Raw genomic sequence first — 24,640 nt, forward strand, 5'->3', positions numbered from 1 at the left:
TGAATTGGTTTGTTGATATATTGATACAATGGCTGTCCTTTTACTAATCTAAAACCATCTCTAGGGATTCTATCAGTGAGACAATGTAAGTGTATCTATATGTGCAGTTCTTGACAAGGTTATTATATATATATATTTTTTTTTTTATCTGGAAGACAGGCACTTGGTCATGCATGCAAGTCTCCCTTCTCCATGCCACCAATGTTGTCCAAAGGAAAAACCCCATCCCAACCCTTATTACCTGCCTTAGAAGACTACTGCTTGGCACTAGTGTCATCTCAGGCATTGTCAGAGAGCAAAGGACCCTAACAGATACTATAAGGCATACTGTCTGACACTAACAGTTCACTGTCAAATGATATTTCAAAAACAATAATTTTGAAGAAAATTTACCATGTTAGGTGGGTAATATTCATACAGTACACCCAGAATAATATACACCCTGAAGAACACCTTATCCAGTCAGTGTACCTCCAAGCAGAAGTGCCAGTGACATGGTGAAAAAAAGCACTCAGTCCAGCAGTAAAATGGTTGTTGAAAGGAATAGACCCCAACCCAAAAGAAAAAAACAAACCACGACATACACAACAGACAGCTGGTTTTATCTGTTACATGTGTCAGATAATCAAGTAGCCAGTTTACTGTTGGAACTGACCTGCCTGATCCATGCCAACATGGAAGAAAAGACATGTAGTATGATGATTCATGTTCGCACTAGTTTCTGCTAATGGTAACATTCACTTACATCAATTTATTACACTGTACAAAACTAATTAACAAAAGTCAGTTGGCTCACTAGTACTTATAGGATGCATTCTTTACTAAACCTTACTCTAGGGTGATCAAATAATAGTGCTTTCTATGATCTAGCTAAAAATTAACACTGTTGACTTATTTTAGACAAATAATGAATACAAAGGTATCAAATGATAAATACATTATTTGGGTAAGGAAAGAGCAACAGGCCAATTGATTGGTACTGAAAACCATGCACTCATATTGTTTTGTTTTAAACTGGAGCTTAATTATGTAATAGGATTTACATACATTGGAAGTTTATACAAAATTAGATCATATCAACTTCAGCAGATGACTGACCATAGCAACATTTAAACTAAGATTATAGAGACAAAATTTCACACCAACATCCAAGTTGTTGACCTCTCTGTAGTTTCAGCTATTTCAACATTCAATAACATTACAAGAAGTTAACATATTCAGCATGACAGAAAAACTAAAACAATAATGAAGGTACATGCTGCTGTACACTGAAATATTTTTCATGTGCAATGCTATAGAGTTCCTGATTGGAATAATTTAATTACAACAGCATTGAGAAGTCATAATTGCTATTTTTCCAATACAGACACACACACACTATCAATTTTATTTCATTGTTCTTTTATTACAGTTATTAATATTACACATATCTAACAAGTAGTTCATTGATATTCTAAAATAACCCCAGCAGTATCTACAAGAGAATTTAATTAAAATAGTAAATTGGAACGTTATGTACTCCAGCATTCATGAGTAGTGTAAGAAACTATAAATTGGACACTGAAGAGAAAACAAAATTAATAAAGCTGAAAGGAGTATTGATCAATTATTATCCTGTCCCAACCCATGACATGAGATAAAACATGGATGTGCTAGATTAGGGAAGAGTTGAAGAAGAGGAGACAGACAGACAGTTTTGTGTGAAATATCTGAAATAGTGTAGAACAGATGGAGAGAGAGAGAGAGAAGAACTGGGTTGTATGCAAGCTTATTTTTCCAGTGATACTTCTTGCTTCACAAACCAAGAAAGCAAAAATCACAGCACTAAAGATAATTTTTCATTTCTGAGGGAAGTGTATTTAGGTGTGTTGAGGTATGAGCAAATATGCATGGAAAAGGTAGTATATGTTTGCATATATGTATGCCTGAAAAAAATGTAGGATATCAGTGAGTAAGAGAGAGAGACAACGAGAAAGTGTGTGTGTGTGTGTGTGTGTGTGTGTGTGTGTGTGTGTGTGCATACACGAATTTCTAAGTATGAGAAAGTATTTGTCCCTTAGTATAGACAAAGGGACAAATAAGCATACATCATCATCATTTAACATCCATATATACATGTTTGTAGATATATACACATACACGCATATATATATATATATATATATATATATATATATATGTATATTATATATGACGCAGTGGTAGTCAATCTTCTGCTTCAACTAAGAAAACTGTCGCTGCAGGTTTTTGTCTGTTGTTGATATTTGTGAATCAATTCCTAACAGTCCCCAATATGGCTATAATAACATGTGGCAGAATTTGAACTCACAATGCCCAGAACAGATACTACAAGGAATCTTATTCAATGCTCTATCAAGGCAAACATTACTTCTTCAGTGGGATTTGAACTCAAGACAGCCAATTTGCCAATATAATACGCATGCATTGCATTTATACACCTAGAGTTATATGCATGTTGTGTAGGGAACGGGGTTGTAAGAGACAACTCATTGATAGTGGATGGCAAGGACAGAATGGGAAGACCTAGTCGACCATCCACAAAAACATTAAAAAAATCAAGAAATCATTGAAGAAAAGACTTTATATTTTTTATTAATATTATCATTACTATTAGTAGTAGTAGCAGTAGTATGTAATAGTAACAGTAGTAGTAATAGTATTTGATGAAGATTAGATAATACTGTGCCTTAATAACATTGAAGAGGAAAGGGTTGGTTGGATAAGGGGGAAGAGATAGGATGGTTATCAAGACAAAAAAAAATAAGTGTGGCTTAAAATTGAAACATGAAATCATGAAATAGGGTGGTGGTGATGGATGGGGTGGGTGAAGGAATGTGTTATGTGAGTGTATGTATGCACCACGGATGCATGTTTGCAAATGTGATTAGAAAGTTGTATTAGTTGTTGTTGTTGTTATGACACAGTAAATTGTACATTTAGCCTATCAGAAACGTAAAAAATAAAAGATGATAAATGACACGGTGTACTGTACTTTTAAAGTAGTAGTTGTTCCAGTTTCGTTCTTTCAGTTGTTGTTAGGTCTATCAGGTGTTGCTTTTCTCTTCATAATAGATAATATAATAGTAAAAACCAAACTTCTTGTTGTTGGTGGTGGTATTGTTACTGTTATAAGCAGAGGCGAGAACCAAAAAAAAAAAAGAATTGGGGGGATCGGGGATTTCCATTAAAACTCTCTCTGATGATATTTATCTGGGTCATAGTATGATGTTACCACAACTCTGTTTGAGAATTTCCGGCCTGTTAATGCTTGCTGAGCCTTCTGGCAATCGATGATTGAGTTGAACTCAACAAAAATCTGGAGGGGAAAAAAATTTACATAAATTCTTTAGTAACCGTTTTCTTTTGGAATGATTTCATTTCTTTTGCTGTTCTTTTTATTGGATTCAGTCCCCACTACACCAATTGCTTCACAGACTTGTAATTTACTCGGGGGTCTCCTCCTACTCCACTACCACCATGACTACAAGCAATAGGAAACTGAGCGGAGGTGTTAAGGAAATAAAGCAAGGAGCAGCATATGTGGACCTGACAGTAAACATTGCAGCTCCTAAACATTACTGTTGAGTAAGAGAACATGTTACTGTGAGTGAACGGGTCTGCTGCAGTACCACATGCTGCCAATCAGTAGGTCCTTTATCCAGTCAAGTAGTACAAGATCAATGTACATAACCTTTAATTACCAAACCACTTGATACCTCTACCAAAGCTTTTGACACCATAGGAGTCTTCCTATTTATTTTTAAAATCAAAATATTGACATTTTATAATGTTTTAGTAATTTAAATTCAAACACTTGCAGTACACCATCCAACATTTTTATGATGAATTTCTGTTCTAGTAACCTTTTATAAAATTAAATAAACTTCAGATTAAATAATAATTCTAAATTTGAAGAAGTTTCAAAGGAAAAGTGACATAACATTTTTATGCCAGCTATTTCATACAACCACGGATTGAGGAGCGAGACGTTTTTTAGTTGAATTCTCTTTTGATGCCAACCCTTTTAGTTACCGCCTTAAGACATACAGGGATATGGTGTACCTATTCTAAAATCCAGGATACACACAGCAAAACTGGCTTTTAGAATAAAGCCTAACAGATAGATCTTTTGATTTTCTATTGAAAACAACTGAATAATATTTCTAAAATGAATACCTAATCAATCTTCATCAAACAAACCCCATTAATTCAGTTCTGATTATTCCAATTCCAGTCTTCCATAGAATGGAGACTAATTACACAACCTAATAGGTATTTTGTTAGGACATCTTTACCTGATTTGAAGTTTTTTATTTATTTATTTAATTTTTTGATATGCTGAATCAAAAAATGGAAACAAGATACCCAAACCTCACAATTATCAGTGGGTGATCAACTAAGATGATCAACTAGGCTCATGATCTTCCTGAGGAGGCTCAGCACTGAAGATAATTATCCAAATGCAAATTCATGGAAAATTAGGCATTAAACAATGATATAATTTACTGCAGAAATTTTAAGATTTTTACTACTACTTCAGTAGAACTGTATGGAAACGTTCTGGTTTCGAAGAAAAACAATTTCTATGTTTGTAACTTATGCCTTGTTCCTCATAAGCTGTTTTACTGAAAAAGCAAGGAAATTCTATGGACCCAGTATCTTAAAATTTAGACATGATGACAATAATAGGATGTCAGAGTGTGTCAAAAAAAAAAAAAAAAACCCTAGTTTAGGTCCAAGTATTTTAACAATAGAGGAAACACCTTTTTTGTTGGCCTGTTATTTTCAAACTTTTACATACCTGAAAGAAATTTAGGAATTTTTTTCTTTCTGTTTTACCAAGCATAAATAGATATAAGAAATTTATATACTTTGATTTTACAAGTAACTATATTTCAAATATCCTACTTCAATTGTTTAAAATTGTGTAATTTCAATTAACCTACTGAGATGTGTGTGTATTCAGGCATGAACTGATTTCTTCAAATACCAATAAATGATAGCAATTCATGCTATCTGTCTATGTGTGTAAAAGTTCTATTGAAAATTCAATAAGGTACAGATTTCTTCTATAAAGTCCTATACTACACTTTGTTATTCCAGCTAGATACAAAGTAATCTAAATTCAATAATTTAATTGAAATACAAGGATGTATTTTAGACAGGAATACAGTAATAGAATCAATGAAAATATCAATTTTTTTCATTTTGTCAGTTTCTCCATGGATTGGATGAAGACTGATCTGAGGTAGTATATTAGTCAGATCAGAAATTTTTTTCTGTTGCCAACCCTTACCAGTTTTTCAAATAAAAGATTTTTTTTAAAATTATTCCACTGGTCTTTGAAAAGGCAAAGCAGCTTGCCATGTTAAGAGAAAATGAGAATATCCATATCACCATTGCAAGCAGGCTGTGACAAAGATACAGAATGACAACATTCACGCACACATGAACATATTCTATCAGTCTCTTTTGATAAATCACTAAGTTACATGGATGTAAAAACATCAACACCGGTTGTCAAGCGGTAGTGAAGGACAGACACAAAGATATGCATACATACATATCATCATCGTTTAACGTCCGCTTTCCATGCTAGCATGGGTTGGACGATTTGACTGAGGACTGGTGAAACCGGATGGCAACACCCGGCTCCAATCTAATTTGGCAGAGTTTCTACAGCTGGATGCCCTTCCTAACGCCAACCACTCAGAGAGTGTATATATATATATATGTATATATATATATGTATATATATATATGTATGATCAGCTTCTTTCCAAGTCCATCTACCAAATCCACTCACAAGGATTTGGTCAGCCTGAGGTTATAGTAGAAGACACTTGCCCAAGTTAACATGCAGCAAGAATGAACCTGGAACCATGCAGTTAGGAAGCAAGCTTCTTACAACACAGCTACGCCTGTACATACATTTATATATATATATATATATATATATATATATATATATATATATACACACACACGCACACATACAAACAAACACACAAAAACAAAATTCCATACAGTTTCCACCCGCCAATTTCACTAACAAAGCACTTGCCAGCTCAAGGTTAAAGGAGAAGACATTTGCCCAAGGATAGGACTAAAACCCACATGGTTACAAAGTGAACTCTGTATCTACACAGCCATGAATGCACCCTAAAGTATTTACTATATAAAGATCTAACCAAAATGGAATACTCACCTTTCCACAGCCAGGTACATCAATGCCTTTGATAGGACGAGGTATTTCAAGACTACGCACAATACCATATTTACCACACTCCTCTTTGACGTCTTCAACAATATCTGCAAAAGAAATATTTTTTCCAATTACATGTGCAAACCCAATATCAATAATAGTTCTGATAATATATAAAATATATTCAATAATTTGAGGCTTCTAATATATAAAGAATAGAGGGTACAGATGACTAAATCAATTTCAGTATACAACTAGTAGTAAACACCCCAAGAACACATATGTTCTCCAAACTGAATGAGAGAGAACAAACACCTTTGTGCAAACCAACTTATACACAATTATGCTGTCAGGATCCAATCAAAACTGTTTTGGTTTAATTTCTCTAAGTCTTGAACTGTCACATCAACAAAGAACCTTGCTTCAGTTGGAAAAGACACCCACACCGCCACCAACATTCATTTCTGCTCTTTTCAGTCTATTCTCTGTATCCATTACTCCCATAAATTATGGTACTTCACACACAAACAGCATATACCTTTCCCTTTATTTTCAGAAACACCATTCACTTCTCACTCTAGCCACCATTACCAAGTCCAATCAACCTTCTTCATGCCAAAATAATTTTGAGGTAAAGACATCTTTTATTTTCAAGTCATTTCCAAGAGCCAGTTCAACATTCCTTCCAGCTGTAAATCCATCTATACACAGTTTACCCTTGAAAGTGTGTTCCCTTCACAACACTACACTTTCTATAAATCAGTTAAGTGCATGTTGTGAATATATATTTTCATGAATTAAAATGTAAGCATATAAATTGTTGAGACAAATATATACACAACATAGTTAACAACCTAAGCCACAGTGAAGTAGCTGTAATATTGTAAAATTTCCAGCTAGACAAGAAAAAAGTTTAGACTATAAAAATACATGATAAATGCATTTTGAAGTAGTAAACATATCTAATTCACCTTCATATTCCTCCTCATCCTCCAACTCGTCAGGAGTGACCATGTTCATAAGACAGAGTACCTCTGTTGGAGGACCAGCTCCTTGGTTCAGATTCAAACCTGGAATTTGGAGCTGCACAAGCTACAAATAAAAATAATTAAGATTGTGTTAGATCGATTTGAAATTTTAACAACATAAATTAGGATAATAAAAGGACAAACACCAAAATATGAAGTAGCTACCAATGCAGCTATAACCACAACTTATGAGAAATTAAAAGCAAAAACTCCACATAATGCTCTTTGAATCAAATATGTTACAAAGACAATAGTGTATAGTTTGTATCTCAACTTTTACAGCAGTTATACAGGGTGAGGAAGCAAGACTTTGAACATTTTGGAAGCCTTTATTGTTCATATATCCCTGAGTGTAAATACTAAAGTATTGTTTTCTATTTCGGGGTGGAGGCATATAGAGTTAATTTAAGCAGAAGTTCCAGTCATACGATCTAGCATGTCCACTCAAGAAGCCAAGAGACAATACATTGCAATTAGATGTAATGCTGATACTGCCAGGGCCTCTGTGAGCACTGTCTACTGAATGCTGGATATGGGGGGGGGGGGGGGGGGCATCAAGAGAAAGTGAAGGCATAAACATAAAATGGGATAATGCATTTCTTAAATCTCTCAAAGCCAAAATTTTGAAAGACCAAACAACATCCATGAGAAAACTGCCCATGGACATGAAAGTTGATCCAAAGACCATCAGAAGTGTTGCACACACTGATTTACAGTTGGGATGAGAGGACCCCGAGACACCTACTGACTCATGCAATGAAAGCCAAAAGCATGAAAGGGCCAAAAAAAATGTTGCGATACCTTAAGCACAATGAACAAACCGTCAAAATATTTTCAGATGAAAAAATCTTTACCATTGATGCTGTTTTAAACTGTAACAATGATGATACATTGCTAAGTCACCTTCTGAAGTAGAGGGTGTCTTTAGGATCAAGCACCCAACTCAAGTCATGGCATTTGATGTAACAAAGATGCCTTGCCATTTTTCCAAGTCCAGAGAAAAGGTGTTGGTTGAAGTTTATTATTAAGTCCTGAGGTATAAGGTTCTGCCTTGGCTTAAATCTAACTACCCCAATGGTAATTATGTGTGGACACAAGATGGTGTTCCTGCACATACAGTGAAGAAAGTGCAGAAATTCTGCAAAGACAAGTTCGCTGACTTTTGGCCTGCCAACTTCTGGCCTTCTTCCAGCCCAGACTTGAAACCCCTGGACTATGCCGTATGGGGCAAATTGGAGCACTCTACCAACAGAACTTCACATCAAAGTGTTGATCATCTTAAGCAAGTCCTGAGGGAAGAGTGGGACATGTCTGAGTACTTCATCATGAAGAGTTGTGTTGCCTTCAGGCAGCATGTGAAGGCTGTGGTGGACAATGAAGGTTGACATTGAATAAATTGCTTCTTTATACTCCAATAAACTTGTGTTAAAATTATACATCAGGTTGCTATGTGTTGTAAAATAAACAATTTGGTGAATTATCTTTTATTTTCCAAGAATTGGTTCCCCACCCAGTACAACCAATTGCAAACAAGCCTGCACACATTTGTCCAATCTGCAAAACAACCAATTCTTTCTAAAGCTCGAAATTTTTAATCATAAATCAGTTTTGTCACTAGCAACACAACTACCACTGCCATTAATTACAATCTCAATTCTGAAATCACTCATTTCATTTGGAAAATCACATGGTACAGGCATTTAAATACAATGATATGTGATGAAATACAAAACATATTTATACATACCAATACAAAGATTAAAATGTGTTAAAAAATTCTTCTTATCAAAAAAAATATAATATAACTAAACAAATTGTATACCTTATATAAAAAAAAAAAGCATTTTTTTAGGAGTGAAACTTTATTTTTTAACCATTTAGTATTCAGATTACTCTGTTAAATGTAATAATTTTTCACTTAAATCGTTTTGAATTAATCATGCATTATCCTATAGCTTTGAGGTTTCAATGATGTGATTGTTTATTTTTAGAATGTCAATGTAGGCTAAGTGTGAGAGGCTAGATATCACCCATTTGAATATAAAATATGTAGAATATTTGGGCTGGATATGGCCGGTTTAAACACTAAAGTGAAATCTTAACCACCAAGCTAAATCTTTGTTAAGTTAGAAATGTGTGGGGGCCTATTATTTCTAAAGACTGTGAAAATTTTATGTCATCTATTCAAGTGTAAGATCAATTTCCTGATGAAATTGAACATTAACCCTAGAAATTAACTACCAGAAATGTCAACAACGACAATTATAGATAATCATCCAGATAATTGTTATACTGCATTAAAAACATTACTATATTATTTTATGTCAGTTGGTATTGTTTTCCTGCATTCAACACTAATTGGGTTGCACTACAGTAACTGTATATATAACAGTACGTGTATGAATAGCTCAATATTTTTTCTAGTGTCAACTTCTAGAATCAATTAGAATCAAGCAACAATCCCTACAGAATGTGAAATGTAAAAAGATGATTGGCCATATTTAACAACCGTGAATATTTGACTATTTATTCTTAAACAATGATCAACAAGGATTTAACAAACATGATCTCTCAATATTCCTTTCCATACATCTAGTTTATACGTTTAATGGTTTGTGTTACATTTGATTAAACACAGAAATATACATGTGAAAAATACTTGGTGGTCTGACTTCAGCAAAAGACAGACTGAATTAACTGCTCTGCAAATCAAAGTATTCTGATATCATCAAGAATATAACTTAAGGAGAAAAAGCTGACTCATTTTCAGAGATGCAATCAATAAAATAATTTCTATTGTTAAATGATAATTAAAACTGCTCAACAATCAGACTTCTAAAAATATATAAAATACTTACGTTCTGTGCATTCTTTGCACCAACACTAGCTCTTTGAACAATTAACTTTTTATCCCCCAGCTGCATTCCATTTAACCCTGCACAAGCCTTGAAGAAAAGAATAAAACATATGTTGTTATAATAGTAAAGCTTTAATGTTTTAAACAATTTGGTATTTTTGTTACACACATAATTCCACAAAGCAAAACTAAATAATACTTAAAAATATGAAAACACTTTATAATAAAAGTGTTTTGTTAACTTTCATTATTTTAAAACTGTCAATTCATAGAAACTAACCACTGATAAATTCCATAAATTGATAAGTTTTTCTATAATGAGCAGTAGTATATGTAATGTACAGAATACAACCTGTATTCTATAATCTGTAATGGGATCCCAGACATCAATTACAAGGTGACTATCTTCACATATCTGACTGACACTTAAATTCAATAATAATTACTATTGTGTGTCGTCAAAAATGCCAAAAATCTTATTAATAATAGAAAATGGCAGATCAAAGCAATGAAAGAAGCCTTTACTAAATGTCAGCAGTCAAAGTTAAACATAGACGCGTTTCTGGAATATGAATGGTAAAATTCAATTTCCGTCATCGGTATGATATTCCAGTAGTACATTCGACTGTGCTAGCAAACCGAGCAAGTATGAACGAGTGAAGATCATGCCTCAACACAATCTGAAAGCACAACCGAACGTACCTCAGCCAGTCGTTCCACTACCTCCTCCTCAAGAAATTACTAATAAATTGATAAATCTTTACCCTTTTAATTTGTAATAATCATTCACTTGCTGATAGTAAACGCAAAGCTTCTGCGGTTTGTAACGCACATGGTAATTTCTTGAGGAGGAGGTAATGGAACGATTGGCCGAGGTAAGTTCGGTTGTGCTTTCAGATTGTGTCGAGGCATGATCTTCACTCGTTCATACTTGCTCGGTTTGCTAGCACAGTCGAATGTACTACTGGAATATCATACCGATGACGGAAATTGAATTTTACCATTCATAATCCAGAAACGCGTCTATGTTTAACTTTAAATGGTTAGTTTTCATTGTTTTTTCTTCTTGTTTTTGCCTTTGTGAGTTACAAGTAATGCTATCTGTTGGAGTCTCAGCTTTTTTAGCTGCTATTTCTGAACTTCGGTATATGGTGAAGCAAATGCTTGCTGATCCCTTAATTATGTTTATAAATGTATGGGAACTTTTAAATAAGTTCTCCACCGATAATGGTGGCTTACATACCGAAGGGCTTGGTAAAATCATTAATTGTTCATTTATTAATAAATTAATAAATTGATAAATCTTTACCCTTTTAATTTGTAATAATATATATATATACAAAGAAATGAATCACTTGAAGCACATGGATCAGATAGATTTTGTATAGTATAATAGCTTTCCTAACAACTTTTACTTATTTTCCATACATAGTTCACCAGACCCATTCATACACGTTTGCATGACAGATTTGAAACAAAGAACACCTTTGCATGACAATGATACAGTAAAAAATAAACACACGCACATGTATATTAAGCACACACACAGATACATGTGTATATATATGTACGTGTATATATATATATATATATATATATATATATATATACATACATACATACATACACACACTACTTGTATACGGAGACGCAATGGCCCAGTGGTTAGGGCAGCAGACTCGCGGCTTCGATTCCCAGACCGAGCATCGAGTGTTTATTGAGCGAAAACATCTAAAAGCTCCACAAGGCCCTGGTAGTGGATGGTGGTGAACCCTGCTGTACTCTTCCACCACAAATTTCTCTCACTCTTACTTCCTGTTTCTGTTGTGCCTGTAATTCAAAGGGCCAGCCTTGTCACACTGAATATCCCCAAGAACTACGTTAAGTGTACAAGTGTCTGTGGAGTGCTCAGCCACTTGTACGTTAATTTCACGAGCAGGTTGTTCCATTGATCGGATCAACTAGAACCCTCGACATCGTAAGCAACAACTTGTATACACTCACACACACATATATGCTGGTCTTCTTTCAGTGTGTCTGCCAAATCTATTCTCAAGGCTTTGGTTAGTCCTGGGATATAGTGGAAGACACCCAAGCTGCCTATCCACAGCTTTAAAAGTTTGTGTACACATTTATATATATATGTATATATATTTATATATATATATACTTATTATACACATATACACACAGTAATCTCTCTCTGTATTACACTCATAGATCATTATCATATCCATATTTACATATATATATCTATGCATGTGCTTACTTATACATGTGTCTGTAGAAATGTGTGAGTGCACACGCATGCTTGTTTACTTTTATTGACAATTTCACAGGAATAACATCCTGTTTCAAAAAAAGGGCAAGCATAAAAAAATGGAGTAAAATGAAAGAAAAAAGTTTGTGTATATGTGTATGTATGTATGTATATGTGTCATGTGAATGGTAATATTTTGGGAAGCATTTAATATTCAGTTTCATATATATATATATATATGTGCATATGTGGGCAGAGGACGTCATGAAACGTGTACAAAAAAGTATGAAGCATGAGTACATGGAACATGAACTATTCTTTCGAACAACAAAAGACACAAACGGAAAACAAAACAAACAACCTAGAGAACAACCCTTCATCAGTTGTTGACTGTTTTCTAGTCTCATATTTCGAGCATTTAACAACAATATATGCTTTCAATAAAACAGTTGCTCCCGCAAAGCAAATTAAATAAAATTTGGGATTTTGTGGAGGGTCAAAATTGATAACACAAACAGGACAGTGAAAAGAAACAGGGGGCACAGGACGTCACAAAACATGTACAATAAAAAAGTATGAAGCACGAGTACATGGTACATGAACTATTCTTTCCAACAACAAAAGACACAAGTGGAAAACAAAGCAAACATAAAGAACGACCCTTCATCAGTTTGGCCATCTTTCTTTCTTTCTCTCCATTATAGCTGGAACAAGGAAGACTGTACTTGTTTGTCTCTTGTCCTAGCTTGATTTACGCATTCACCACTACAACCACATTTAGGCTTAGCAGCCCTTCCTGTTTGTGTTACCAGTTTTGACCCTCCGCTTTGTACTTTTTTGTTGTACACATTTCATGACATCTTGTGCCCACATATGCATATATATATATATATATATATATATATATATATAAATAGATGTAGGCATGTACATATACGTATATATGCATGTGTGTGTGTGTGTCAATGTCCAAAACTGATAAAGTAATAGTAAATATAATTTATGATAAAAATTTGCAATTTTATTTTAATTAAAATACCAGCGACTTCAGAACAAAACCTTTTACCACAGTTTACTTGCTTTAGCATCACTGACTTTCACTTACTCCTACTAAGTTATTTAAATCTCCCTCTACCAGCATGACTGACATATAATATAAACAAAACAGAATTACTTGTTTTTAATCATAAACATTATATGCAGTCTTGGACAAGTTACTACCTTCCAATGGCAAAAATTGGGTAATTTAGCATAAGAATGATAAGTGATTGTAGAGTTTAACACTAAGTGTTTCTAATAATTAACAGCAAGAAAACAAGATACAAGTGCAGCAAAATCAAAAACAGCAAACCTACCTGATCTGTAATAATTACATCTGCATATTCACAGAATGCATAGCCCTTTGATAAACCAGTTGCACTGTCTTTCACCAAATTGAAGGCCTTTAAGGGCCCAAAGGATATAAGCAACTCTTTTACCTGTGAAAATATTAAGAATTTGTCGATAACATGATATGATTTTCAAAGGTACCCCAAATGTTCTATCTCACCACCCTCTACATCATTACTACCCGACCTTAGGCTTTAAAAAAAAAAAAATTAATGGTCTAAATGTAACGTCCTGCAACAAGTATGCAGGCACTTCATCCCAAAATCCTTCACTGGAAGCAACAGAGCTTAACCAACAAAACAAGAAATGTCAGTCTACACATGCTCAGTTCAACCTCTAGTTTTGTCTATATGAAGAACAAGTTTTACATATATCAAAAACAGCAGCGATTAAGAAGAAATATTTCTTTAATTTAGCACAAAGCTCCAAAGCAAGACCACAACTAGGATGTTATGGCATTGAAGTAAGAGAATCAATTCCAGCAGGGTTTTGAAACCAATTTCTGGACAGAGCTCAGCAGAAACTAAATGCTCCACAGTATTAAATATTTGCATTCAGGTAAGAAAAGTGAAATCGAAAATTCTTTAGTTTATACTTTCCTGGGGGGATGTTAATTGAAGTAATACGACCACATCTGGGAAAAGAAACTGAGTCAAAAATATGATATGCAGAGAACTTACCACTGCATCACAGTACCTGAGTACTGATCAAAATCCCCTTAAGTACTCTTGTACTGGTTTCAGTGTCTTGGCTCTGTCCATGCCAGAGTATAGTAACATTTTCTCTCTGTACACCATTAAGTATAGAATACAAGTGCATATTTAAGTTGCAATTGCGTGCTAGGGTGCACATACTTGCAAGTACATAAATATATCACAATAACCAATTTAAAATATTCCATAAAAAGCAAAAAAAAAATTTTCAAATTTGGTTTGATATTTAGTTAAAAAAAAAAATTTTTTTAAATGGGGTGTTGGTGGACAAAATTTTGAAGGCCATCATATAGTTTGTATGTACGAATTGAAATTTAATAATGGCAAATGAGCAAAGAAAAATGTAGGGAAGGTGGTATCAGCAGAATTGAAGAGTAAAATAACCTAATCTTCAAAATGATGGAAAACATGGTTGTCTATGCGCATGCTTTTGTTTTCCTAGCATTTATATCAAACCTTAGAAGCTGCAATCTGGTCACATAATATTGGAAACAAAAATAAGTGATATTATATGATGAAAAAATAGCAGGGAAGGTTATCTGTATGTGCAACGGGAAGAGGGATTTGAGGAAAAAAATTGGAAATATAAATTTCATTACGAAGGGGGAAGGTGAAGTCGTATATGAAACAAGCACAGTATACTTACTGAATATCCACCTCCCCAAACATACAACAGGATGAAAGGATAAGTTCACAACAGGATTTATCTCAGAAAATGTGAGGGTCAGGGGGAAGAAACAAAATATGTCAATGGTATTCAGTTGGAAACTTGACTGATTCTAATAAATCATTATTTATTAGGTGTCACACTGGTACAAGACGTAAGAACACAGATTTATAGGAAAACAGTTTAACTGATCAACCCAGTCAAAACAAACGATGGTAAAATTTGAACTCAGCATCATTGAATTTCACAATGCACATTATCCAGCACCACCATTTCAGACATTAAACTTCAATAAGAATAATAATTTCTAATAGAGACACAAGGTCACCTATTTGGGAGTAGCAGTTGGTCAATTCAATCAAGTCATGTACTTGACTGTCACTTGACCCTGGAGGAAAAGTTTAATCACCTAATGAGTGAAACTACTATTCATGTTACTGCCACTCCATCACTGTACTCTGATAATAATTCTCAGTAGAGGTACAAGGCCACAAATTGTGAGGCACTGAAATAAATCAAGCCTCATAAGGAAGGACAGATGGTAAAGCTGACTCGAGCAGGATTTTTAACCCAAAATAATATCAATTTATTTTATTTTTTGAGTAACAAAATAATTAAAATTATTTCTTTTTAAAAATGAAACTCTGCAGAATTAAATCATTGCTACTATTTTCCTTACCCACCCACAACCCACTTTTTGGACACTATGCATCTCTTGTAACAATACCAGAAGGAATTTATTCCCAAAAGACTGCTTTAGATTATCCAATCCAGCTCTCTTTCCTTTTTGCACCAATTCCAACAACTTATGTTATTAATTCAGATTTCAGAAAAAGTGGAAAACAAGAAGCTACAATGCACATGCTTTTGGGGGGCTCCTGGGTAACACACACAGGATACACGAAAAAAGAGGTTTCAACAGGAAATCCAAGTAAGCTTCACAGACAGCAAAGAAATTTCTTTAATACCATGAATGCGAATGGAAAAACAGCCAAATCAGATAATTTATATCTTGTTCTGAATTTACAGGAACACCAGTGATGATGTAATAATAATGGTCTTTTATTGATACAAAGCCATAGATTTGGTGGGAGAGGGTGCAGAGCCAAAACAAACCAACAACATGACTAGTACTTTCCCACAAGAACAGAAAATAAAGTTGACCATGGCAGGATATAAATTCTGGATGTAAAAAGCAAATATCAAAGTACTGACCCTGACAATTCTGCCACACTAGTGCTACTCAATACTAACCTTACAAATCAGGTAACCAATATAAGCAATTCAAACAGTTCCAGTACATTACAGGTACATATACCAATGTTATTATTCCTTACAAGGAATGAAAAGTGATGTTACCGTTGACAGAATTTGAATTCCAAAGTTAGTCAAACAAATTAAGTCCTGCACCACCAGTACTGAAAGATGTTTGTGTAGGTACATGATACTTAGATTTAGAGGAATGGGGAAGGAACAATGATATAGTTCTCATATTACCACCATTACACACACACAGACGTGAATGGAAATCAAACAATAGGAACTTGTGTAAATGTATTGAAATTCATTTTTCAAAACGCACACACTGTACACAATCTCTAAGACAAGAATAAACAACCAAGTAAGGAAAAAATCTCTATCTGATAGAAATAGCATATAAATATCAATTAAATCACATCCCTACAGCCCTAAGAAAAAGTGTGATACTTTATCACAACAGGAAAAAAGTTTGATGATAGTTGACAAGGGGCTAAACAACAGCCACCAAATACAGAGGAAGCAGTTTATTATAATTGTATTATAATCATGGATAATACTTACAAAGAGTTATTATACAAATTAGTCCCCAAAATTTTAATTAGAATAAATTTAAGATTCACTCAGAATCAAAGCTCTGGATATTGTTGTCATATTTCATCATACAACCATTATTGTTATCTAAGTTAACAAAGACACTACCAAATTCATCCTTCTAGCACTAGGAATCAATCATTCTTGTATTCTATGATCAAACACCAATACAACCACCACTGATAACATCAAAGTAGCAGGGACACTAATGACTGAGAAGTGACAGGTGTATCATAAAAATGGAATCATGCATTGGTGATGGGAATGGAGGTGCTGCTGTGGTAGTGTGTGTGTGTTGTGTGTGTGTATATATATATATATATATATATATATATATATATATATATATTCCTTTGTTTCAGTCATTTGACTGTGGCAACCCCAGGACTTATTCTTTATTTGCCTGGTTCTTATTCCATCAGTCTCTTTTGCCAAACCGCCAAGTTACAAGGATGCAAACACACCAACACCAGTTGTCAAGTGGCGGTAGGGGGATCAAACAGACACACACATACATATATATATATGTGCATATACATACTCACAATGGGCTTCTTTCAGTTTCTGTCTAGCAAATCCACTGACAAGAGTTTGGTCGGCTCAAGGCTATAGTGGAAGACACTTGCCCAAAGTGCCACACAGTGGGACTGAACCTGGAACCATGTGGTTGAGAAGCAAACTTACCACACAGCCATTCCTACACCTATAGTAGGTGTAGTATGGCTGAATGATTAAGAACATGAGTTCATAGTCATGAGACTCCGGATTTAATGCTTCTGGCAATATGAAAAAAATATTTTCTGGAGCTTTGAGTCAACTAATACCTTGCATATGAAACTGGATGGAGAGAAACTGTATAGAGGAGCATTGGCTGGATTGTACCAATAATTCAAATGGTAGTCTTGTCACAGTGTCAAGCTGGTTCTCCCCAGGGTACTTTTATGGAATACATGATAACTAAAGAGCAAGTTGCTTAGCTTATTGAACAACTGGATAGCCATTGTTGAGCATAGGTCCATCGCTATCACTACATACACCCATATATATATATATATATATATATATATATATATATACACACACATATATGGTTACCCAAACCATACACAAGAACCTGCTCCATCATAAACAGTACCATGAGCTCAGTCTTAAGTGCAGATTTTGCTCCAAGCTCTGGTTTTATAGCTGCTTGGTAGTTAAACTACCTTCCAAAACCACCACCTGATAAAGAGGGGGAGTGATCCTGTTTTTTACAGACTGTTTAATTCACTGATGCCTTAGTTTCTCAGGCATGTGCACTTGCTCCCAAGTAAATGAGTTCACAAAGCTCATTCAATGACCTCGTTTATACTGTCAGCAGATGTATTGTTTCTCACCTACACTGCAATTGTAATACCAAGTATTCACTGATATGTCTGAATAAAAGACCCCTCATTGTTTAAGAATAGGAAGCCTTTTACTATAGATCTGCTTAATTAGGGCTAAACATTGTCACCTCCTATACTAGGGTAGACCTGATGAGTTTATAACAGGCATTAGAAAGGGCATCCAACCATAGAAATCAAGTCAAAACAGACAGGCGCCTGGTGCAGCTCTCCAGCTAACCAGTTCCAGTTAAACCATCTAACCCATGCTAGCATGGAAAATGGATATTAAATGATGATGACATTCCCAAAATCTGGATCTTTGAATACACAATTGCTACATTTGCCTATTAACTATTCTTTTAGCCACAAATAATATGCAAGAATTGGCAAAGCAAAATAAGTAGTGTGTAGTGTTGCCTGAAGTACAATATGATCTATTTTGAGAGACCACAGTATCCAAAATGAACTGTCAGTGTACAACTATCTCTGAGGCCACAGTATCCAAAATGAGCTGTCATTGTACAACTATTTGTGAGGCCACAGAATCCAAAATGAGCTGTCATTGTACAACTATTTGTGAGAGACAATTTAACTGTATCAAGATGCTATTCTTACTCTGATGTAACAATATCTCACAAACCATTCCAAATTTCAAAGATACCGATCCTCTATAAACTCCCTACTGTACAAATAAAGAACAATGAATAGGATAAGATTGCTGGATATAATTTCATCCTTGGTGTGATAAAATCAATGGGTGATCAACTCACTGATCTTTAGCTAAAAAGGTCTAATACCATTCAATATACAATCATGTCCATTTGACAGATGTGATAACTTACAGTTATCTACTCGTTTCATTTCTACAAATTAAACAGAACAGTATTTCAACCTAATCTTCATTTATACTTACATCACACAAACAATAATTTTGGTTGGTGCTAAGAGGCAATGAGAAATACTTCTTACTTAAAAGCAATCAAAGCTTTGACCAGATAAATAAAGATGAACAAAGTGTTGAAGTAGATGTATGACTGTGTTTAGTGAAGGATGGCACTGTTTAATTAGCAATAAGGGAGAGCTGATTCATATTAGGCAATAAAACTGGTCACCTGCTTAATTAGAAGAAATCTAATCACAATTATTATTTCTTACATAAGAACAAGGATAGCTCGGAAACAACCAATGCAATCTACACACACTCCTTGTTTTATCAACCCATGCAGAATTTAGATAGTACAATCACTAAAAGCTGCAAAGCATTTCGTTGAGTGCTCTGCTGATTATGCATCTAGCATTTTAATAACAACAATGATGATGAAATAATGAAGAAAATGTGGTCCAAGGCTACATATTTAATAGAAGATGAATACAGTAGACTCAATGATACCAATACGATAAAGATACTTATTTTATCAATTCTGAAGAGATGAAAAGCAAAGTTAATCTGGCAAGGTTTGAAACACTGAAAGAACACCAGATAAGACATGGCATAAATTCAGAGTTTGGAACCCAGCAAGAAAGTAAGCTGTAACAACCCATTTAAGTATAGAAAATCAAATGTGAAAATGATGATGAGGTCTGCTAATAACACATAATCAAAAATAACTCTGAGAAACAGCAATCCAAAAACAAGGAAGGACACACCGGAAAATATAGTCACTAATATAAAAAAATAAATGAAATGGTCAGGGTTATAATGTCTTTGATCAAAGTTCTGTTTGATTAGAATAGATCTGGGGTTAAACAACAAGCACGTTTATGAGTTTTCCCCTTCTCGGATACTCCAAGGCTGAGAAAATAATTAAAAATTAATGTGGCATATGGCATACACACACAAATTATGATGAAACATACAATCATGTACTACTGTGATATGCACTCCCATATATGAGCGGAAGTTTATCCACACATACACCTACATATATGCATGCACTAACTTGTTCACATATTCACAAGTTCCATGAACTGTCTTGATTCTAGCAAAACTGCCTTGAATTCTGTGAAGAAAAAAACTTAAATCTCTAAGTAAAACCCTATATTCATTCATTCACATACACACACATTTTACTAAGTTACAGTTTCAACAAAATTCTCATCTACTTAATAAGCAATATCATTTCAAACACACGAGCATATTTCTTCTGCATTTTCATTCATGTCATGTGTGTAAGTGTATGTCATGTTTTCAACATCCTATCTCTAATCTCACTGTCTACCAACTGCAGTTTATATACCGCTTCAAGCTGAAATCAACTCACACCAACATTCTTTCACCTTTCAGCTTTTTTTTTTCATTCCGTAATTTAAAAAACGACAGCAAAAACTTTGAAATACATTAATATAATAATGAAGAAAATTCTTTTGTTTAGCAGCTTCTAGGGGTTAGATTTGTTTGAAATATTCTCCTGCATGTGAGCTTATGCTTAAAAGTACATCAACCAAAAACATTGTGACAAAGTGATCTTTAATTTTAAAATAATGGGGGGACACACATATACACAGAAAAAAAGCCACTGAATTTTACTATCAAACATATGCACGAGTGATATGCATACATACACACACACACTAACTGATGGGTCTGTCAGTTTCAACAATGGTGATGTTCAATCAACTGAATTACCTCCTCCTGAATTAATAAGCGGCTGTGTATTCTCGAGATACATGAATCCATAACATAATTCACAGGTAGAATCAATATGGCACAACATTACAAAACTACCAGTACAATTCACCAATGGACCTCTAGGTAAACTTAGCTAAAATTAGGTGTGATCAAGTAGAAAAGACATGACCTTGGTACAGTCAAGGAAATAGCCTTGCTCAATATGCAGAAAAGGGATAGGTTGGAACCCCATATGCTATGCACAAGAGATATAATGGAATTACAAGCAGGTTTTGTATGTAGTAGATGCACTGGAACAATAAGCACTAAGTGCATGCCAGAAATAGATTCTCTTAAATAACCAGCTGTCTTACTAGTGGATAGCCTAATTTAAGCAACATAATTAGCAGTGGAGATAATTGTTTAAAGAAATAAATCAATATAAAAATTAGAACATAATACACAGAGCGACTATATCATTCATAACTTCGAAGTTATGCCATGAGTAGCTTGTCCAATGTTCAGTTTGACAAGCAGCTTTTGGCAAAACTTCAGTTCTAGTTGGTCTATCTATGTAATAAAAACACACAGAATACTTGAAAAGTAAAGATACATTCAGCAATATATGAATACTAAATAAAGGAATGAAAATATTTTTAGACATTTAGACTGTGCTCTAACATTTCTTCTCTATTGTTACAATAATCTTACATCAGCACCAATCCATATACAATAGGTAACAACAGTCATGTATATAGTCTATAAATTGACTAGTAGTTAGGAAGTGTTAAATTCTGGGATTGAACATCATTTTGTGTCCTTGAGCAAGACAATTCTTTTTAAGCTACTCCAGTCTTTTTGGAGAAATGAGTACCAGCTGGGTGTTGGTAAAACACACATTGTTTCCAGCTGGCACACTCTGGATATTTCACAGATAAGGGACCAAAAGCATAGCTGCACAAGCACCTAAAATAGTTAGCAAAAGTACAAGTATTATGTCACACCTGCTTGTGACAATTGGCTGTGCTGTATAGTAAAGTGGAAGGCTAAATTCAGTGTTAGTGTGAGTTAAAAGAAAAGAGATTAACTAAATTCCACAAGTCACAGTCAACACTCTACAGGTTGTCATGCCATAATAATATTAGATGTTTTAAAATTTGCTTAACATTCCTACTCAACAAAAAGACATTTAAGGTAAGCAAAATGTAGTAATTAGATATAGAATGGTCACTTGTGATCAGGAAATAGATGATAGAAACTCTTCACTTTTAGCTGCCTCTTGTGACATGCAGGAATATGGTGTGCTTATTCTAAAATTGGGAAACAGAGTGCAGATATGGGTGGGGGAGAGACTTGAAACAAATTCATTACAACTAACAAAAGAATCCTGAGATCACACAATAGTAAACTACACTAAAGTGAGCATGAATTGTATAGAGATCTAATCTTCCAGTTTCCTTCTTAATATCTAATAACATTCTACGTTCTGATCAGAAAGCAACAGAAAAGACTAGTGGTGGACTTCACTGAATTATTAAGTCAAAGATGAAAAAGAAAAACACATTTTAAAATCTCTTTCAGAGAAGGTTTTTTTTTTTCGTATATCAGTTTGATTAAGGAATAGGTCAGCTAGGTTTATATTTTAATTTTTCAAAAATCCCACAAAAATTTTTAAAAGAAGGGGGAGCTAGTATGTTAAAAGTAACTGGTATTAGTAAAAATTTATACAAATCTGATACTTTTTTTTCATTTCAATAAAGTATTTAATATATATTGTTACTAAAAAAAAAAATTACATATATATGAGAGCGAGAGAGAGAGAAAGAGCGGGGATGAAAATGTTTGAAGGATATTAAATCTAAGAGAGAAGTGATCAGTCCCAATTATGTGCATAGTGACCTCAGCAGCTTATAGTCCAATAATACAAAATATGTGGTTAAGAAATTACAGCTATAAACAAAGATTTCAAAAAGAGAATTCCAGAACAATCAAAACAAATAGAATTCTTTGAGAGATTGCAGCAGCAACAACAATGTAAGATAGTGAAAGTCTAAGAAATCTCTCCAAACAAAACATTTCCAAAATAAACTTGAAAAGAAACTGAGTAGATGGTTTCAGTGAGTAATCTGAAATGAAAGTAAGAGTATCCTGGCACCTGAAAGTAGTATCAAGCATCACAATGAAGCTGTAATATAAGGCATCCGCCATTCATTCCAGCTGCTCTCATTCATTCGTATGGTATACTCACAACGCCCACAACAATGTCCTTGACCAACACTATAATTACGGCCCTTCCACTCAAGCTTGAAACTGACCACTTGCCTGTGTCTTGGATGAGCACATTAACAAGGTTTTGTGGTTTGGTCAGTTTATCGACAATATGAAATTCAGCGGTAGGTTTTCAACCTCTTCCCCTAAGCTAGGGACAAAAGGGGGAAGAAACAAGAAAAGAATAATGAGTTGATGTATCAAAAACATACATATAACATGACGCAATTAACTTAATAAAGAAGCTTTTTTTTTTTTTTTTAATTTAGAACTATAATATCTGAAATAGATTTATCAGCATTACCATAGTACAGAAATATTGGTTACTTAAAATCTAAATAAAATTATAATTATTTCACTACACTAATTCTCACCTTTTATCTTTTTTTTTTTCTTTTTTAATTTACAGATTGGAAATGTTTAATAATCAAGTAATAATAGTTTTTAAAAAAAGATTTAGAGAGAGTTTCCTGTAAAAAGAAAGCTGAAATGGAATTGGCGAGAAATGCTGAAAGAGAACAGTCTGAAACAGAGAGCTTGCCATCTGAAATAGGAGAGACCTGGCTATATTTTCTACCAAATCAGCAAGTTTCTATGAGTCGCATTCCAATCACTTCAGGGGAAAAAATGTAAATAAAAAAAGAAAATAACATTTCTCTCTCTCTTCTTCCACGAGGAAAGCCTAATAGGGGTAAAAATCTTATATAAAAAGATTTCATTTCAAGTAATGTTTGTTGAAATATTGAAACCTAATTTTTATTTGATCTTTCAATGATCAATAAGGCATCATTTCTTAAAAACATCAAATATTTTACCCCACAACTAAATAAATTCTACTTTTACAGATGGTAGTGGAGATCAAAGTACTAACAGAATAACCACAGTCTAGACAGTTACTAGACATAGAGATATATCCCACAAATACAAGCAGGATTATGTTCTCCAAATTCTGCAGCATTAACACTACCTAAAAGCCAGCATTCCACTTTCAGTTAAAAACTAGAAACTGCTTTCCAAGGCATAAACTTACATAGAAACTGTGTCTCTAAAGAGTATGCCAGTTGGCTGAATAGATATAAAGTGCATGACTATGTAGTGTTGGGGAAGCTACAGCACTGACTGTCACAGTATCTACATAGCTAGATCCGTGTTCAATGGAATGAGCAAAAGTATTTTTTTCTTTTTTTTTAGCATGAAAGTAACTGAGCCACGATTAATACCCACTCCATGATAAGCAAGATCTAGCTGCAATGTGTGTGATTAATTTTTATAGATAGAAGACTGATACAAAAGTAACTATACACTATGACTTAAGTGAATCAGATGATATTTTCCTCAGCAATGGGATAGCCTTCTCTTGATAGCTTTAACTACTCAGATTATTAATTTTATTTCATGTTTTACCT

The 24,640-nt window shown here is 34.1% G+C and overlaps 1 protein-coding gene across 1 annotated transcript in view; it reads right to left on the minus strand.

Annotated features, from left to right (window-relative positions):
- Positions 1–2,587: 2,587 nt before the first annotated feature.
- The window catches only part of LOC106879966 (splicing factor U2AF 50 kDa subunit), a 51,872-nt gene continuing 29,819 nt past the window's right edge, over positions 2,588–24,640 (minus strand). Inside the window, exons 8-12 of the mRNA XM_089355243.1 lie at positions 13,727–13,849; positions 10,113–10,199; positions 7,198–7,318; positions 6,230–6,333; positions 2,588–3,337 (exon numbers count right to left, since the gene is read on the minus strand). Coding sequence (XP_089211369.1) covers positions 3,206–3,337; positions 6,230–6,333; positions 7,198–7,318; positions 10,113–10,199; positions 13,727–13,849 — 567 coding nt within the window. The 3' untranslated portion in view covers positions 2,588–3,205. The remainder of the gene's footprint in view (positions 3,338–6,229; positions 6,334–7,197; positions 7,319–10,112; positions 10,200–13,726; positions 13,850–24,640) is intronic.

Source organism: Octopus bimaculoides, chromosome 7 (genome assembly GCF_046866305.1).
Source record: "Octopus bimaculoides isolate indiv1 chromosome 7, ASM4686630v1, whole genome shotgun sequence".
Lineage (NCBI taxonomy): Eukaryota > Metazoa > Mollusca > Cephalopoda > Octopoda > Octopodidae > Octopus > Octopus bimaculoides.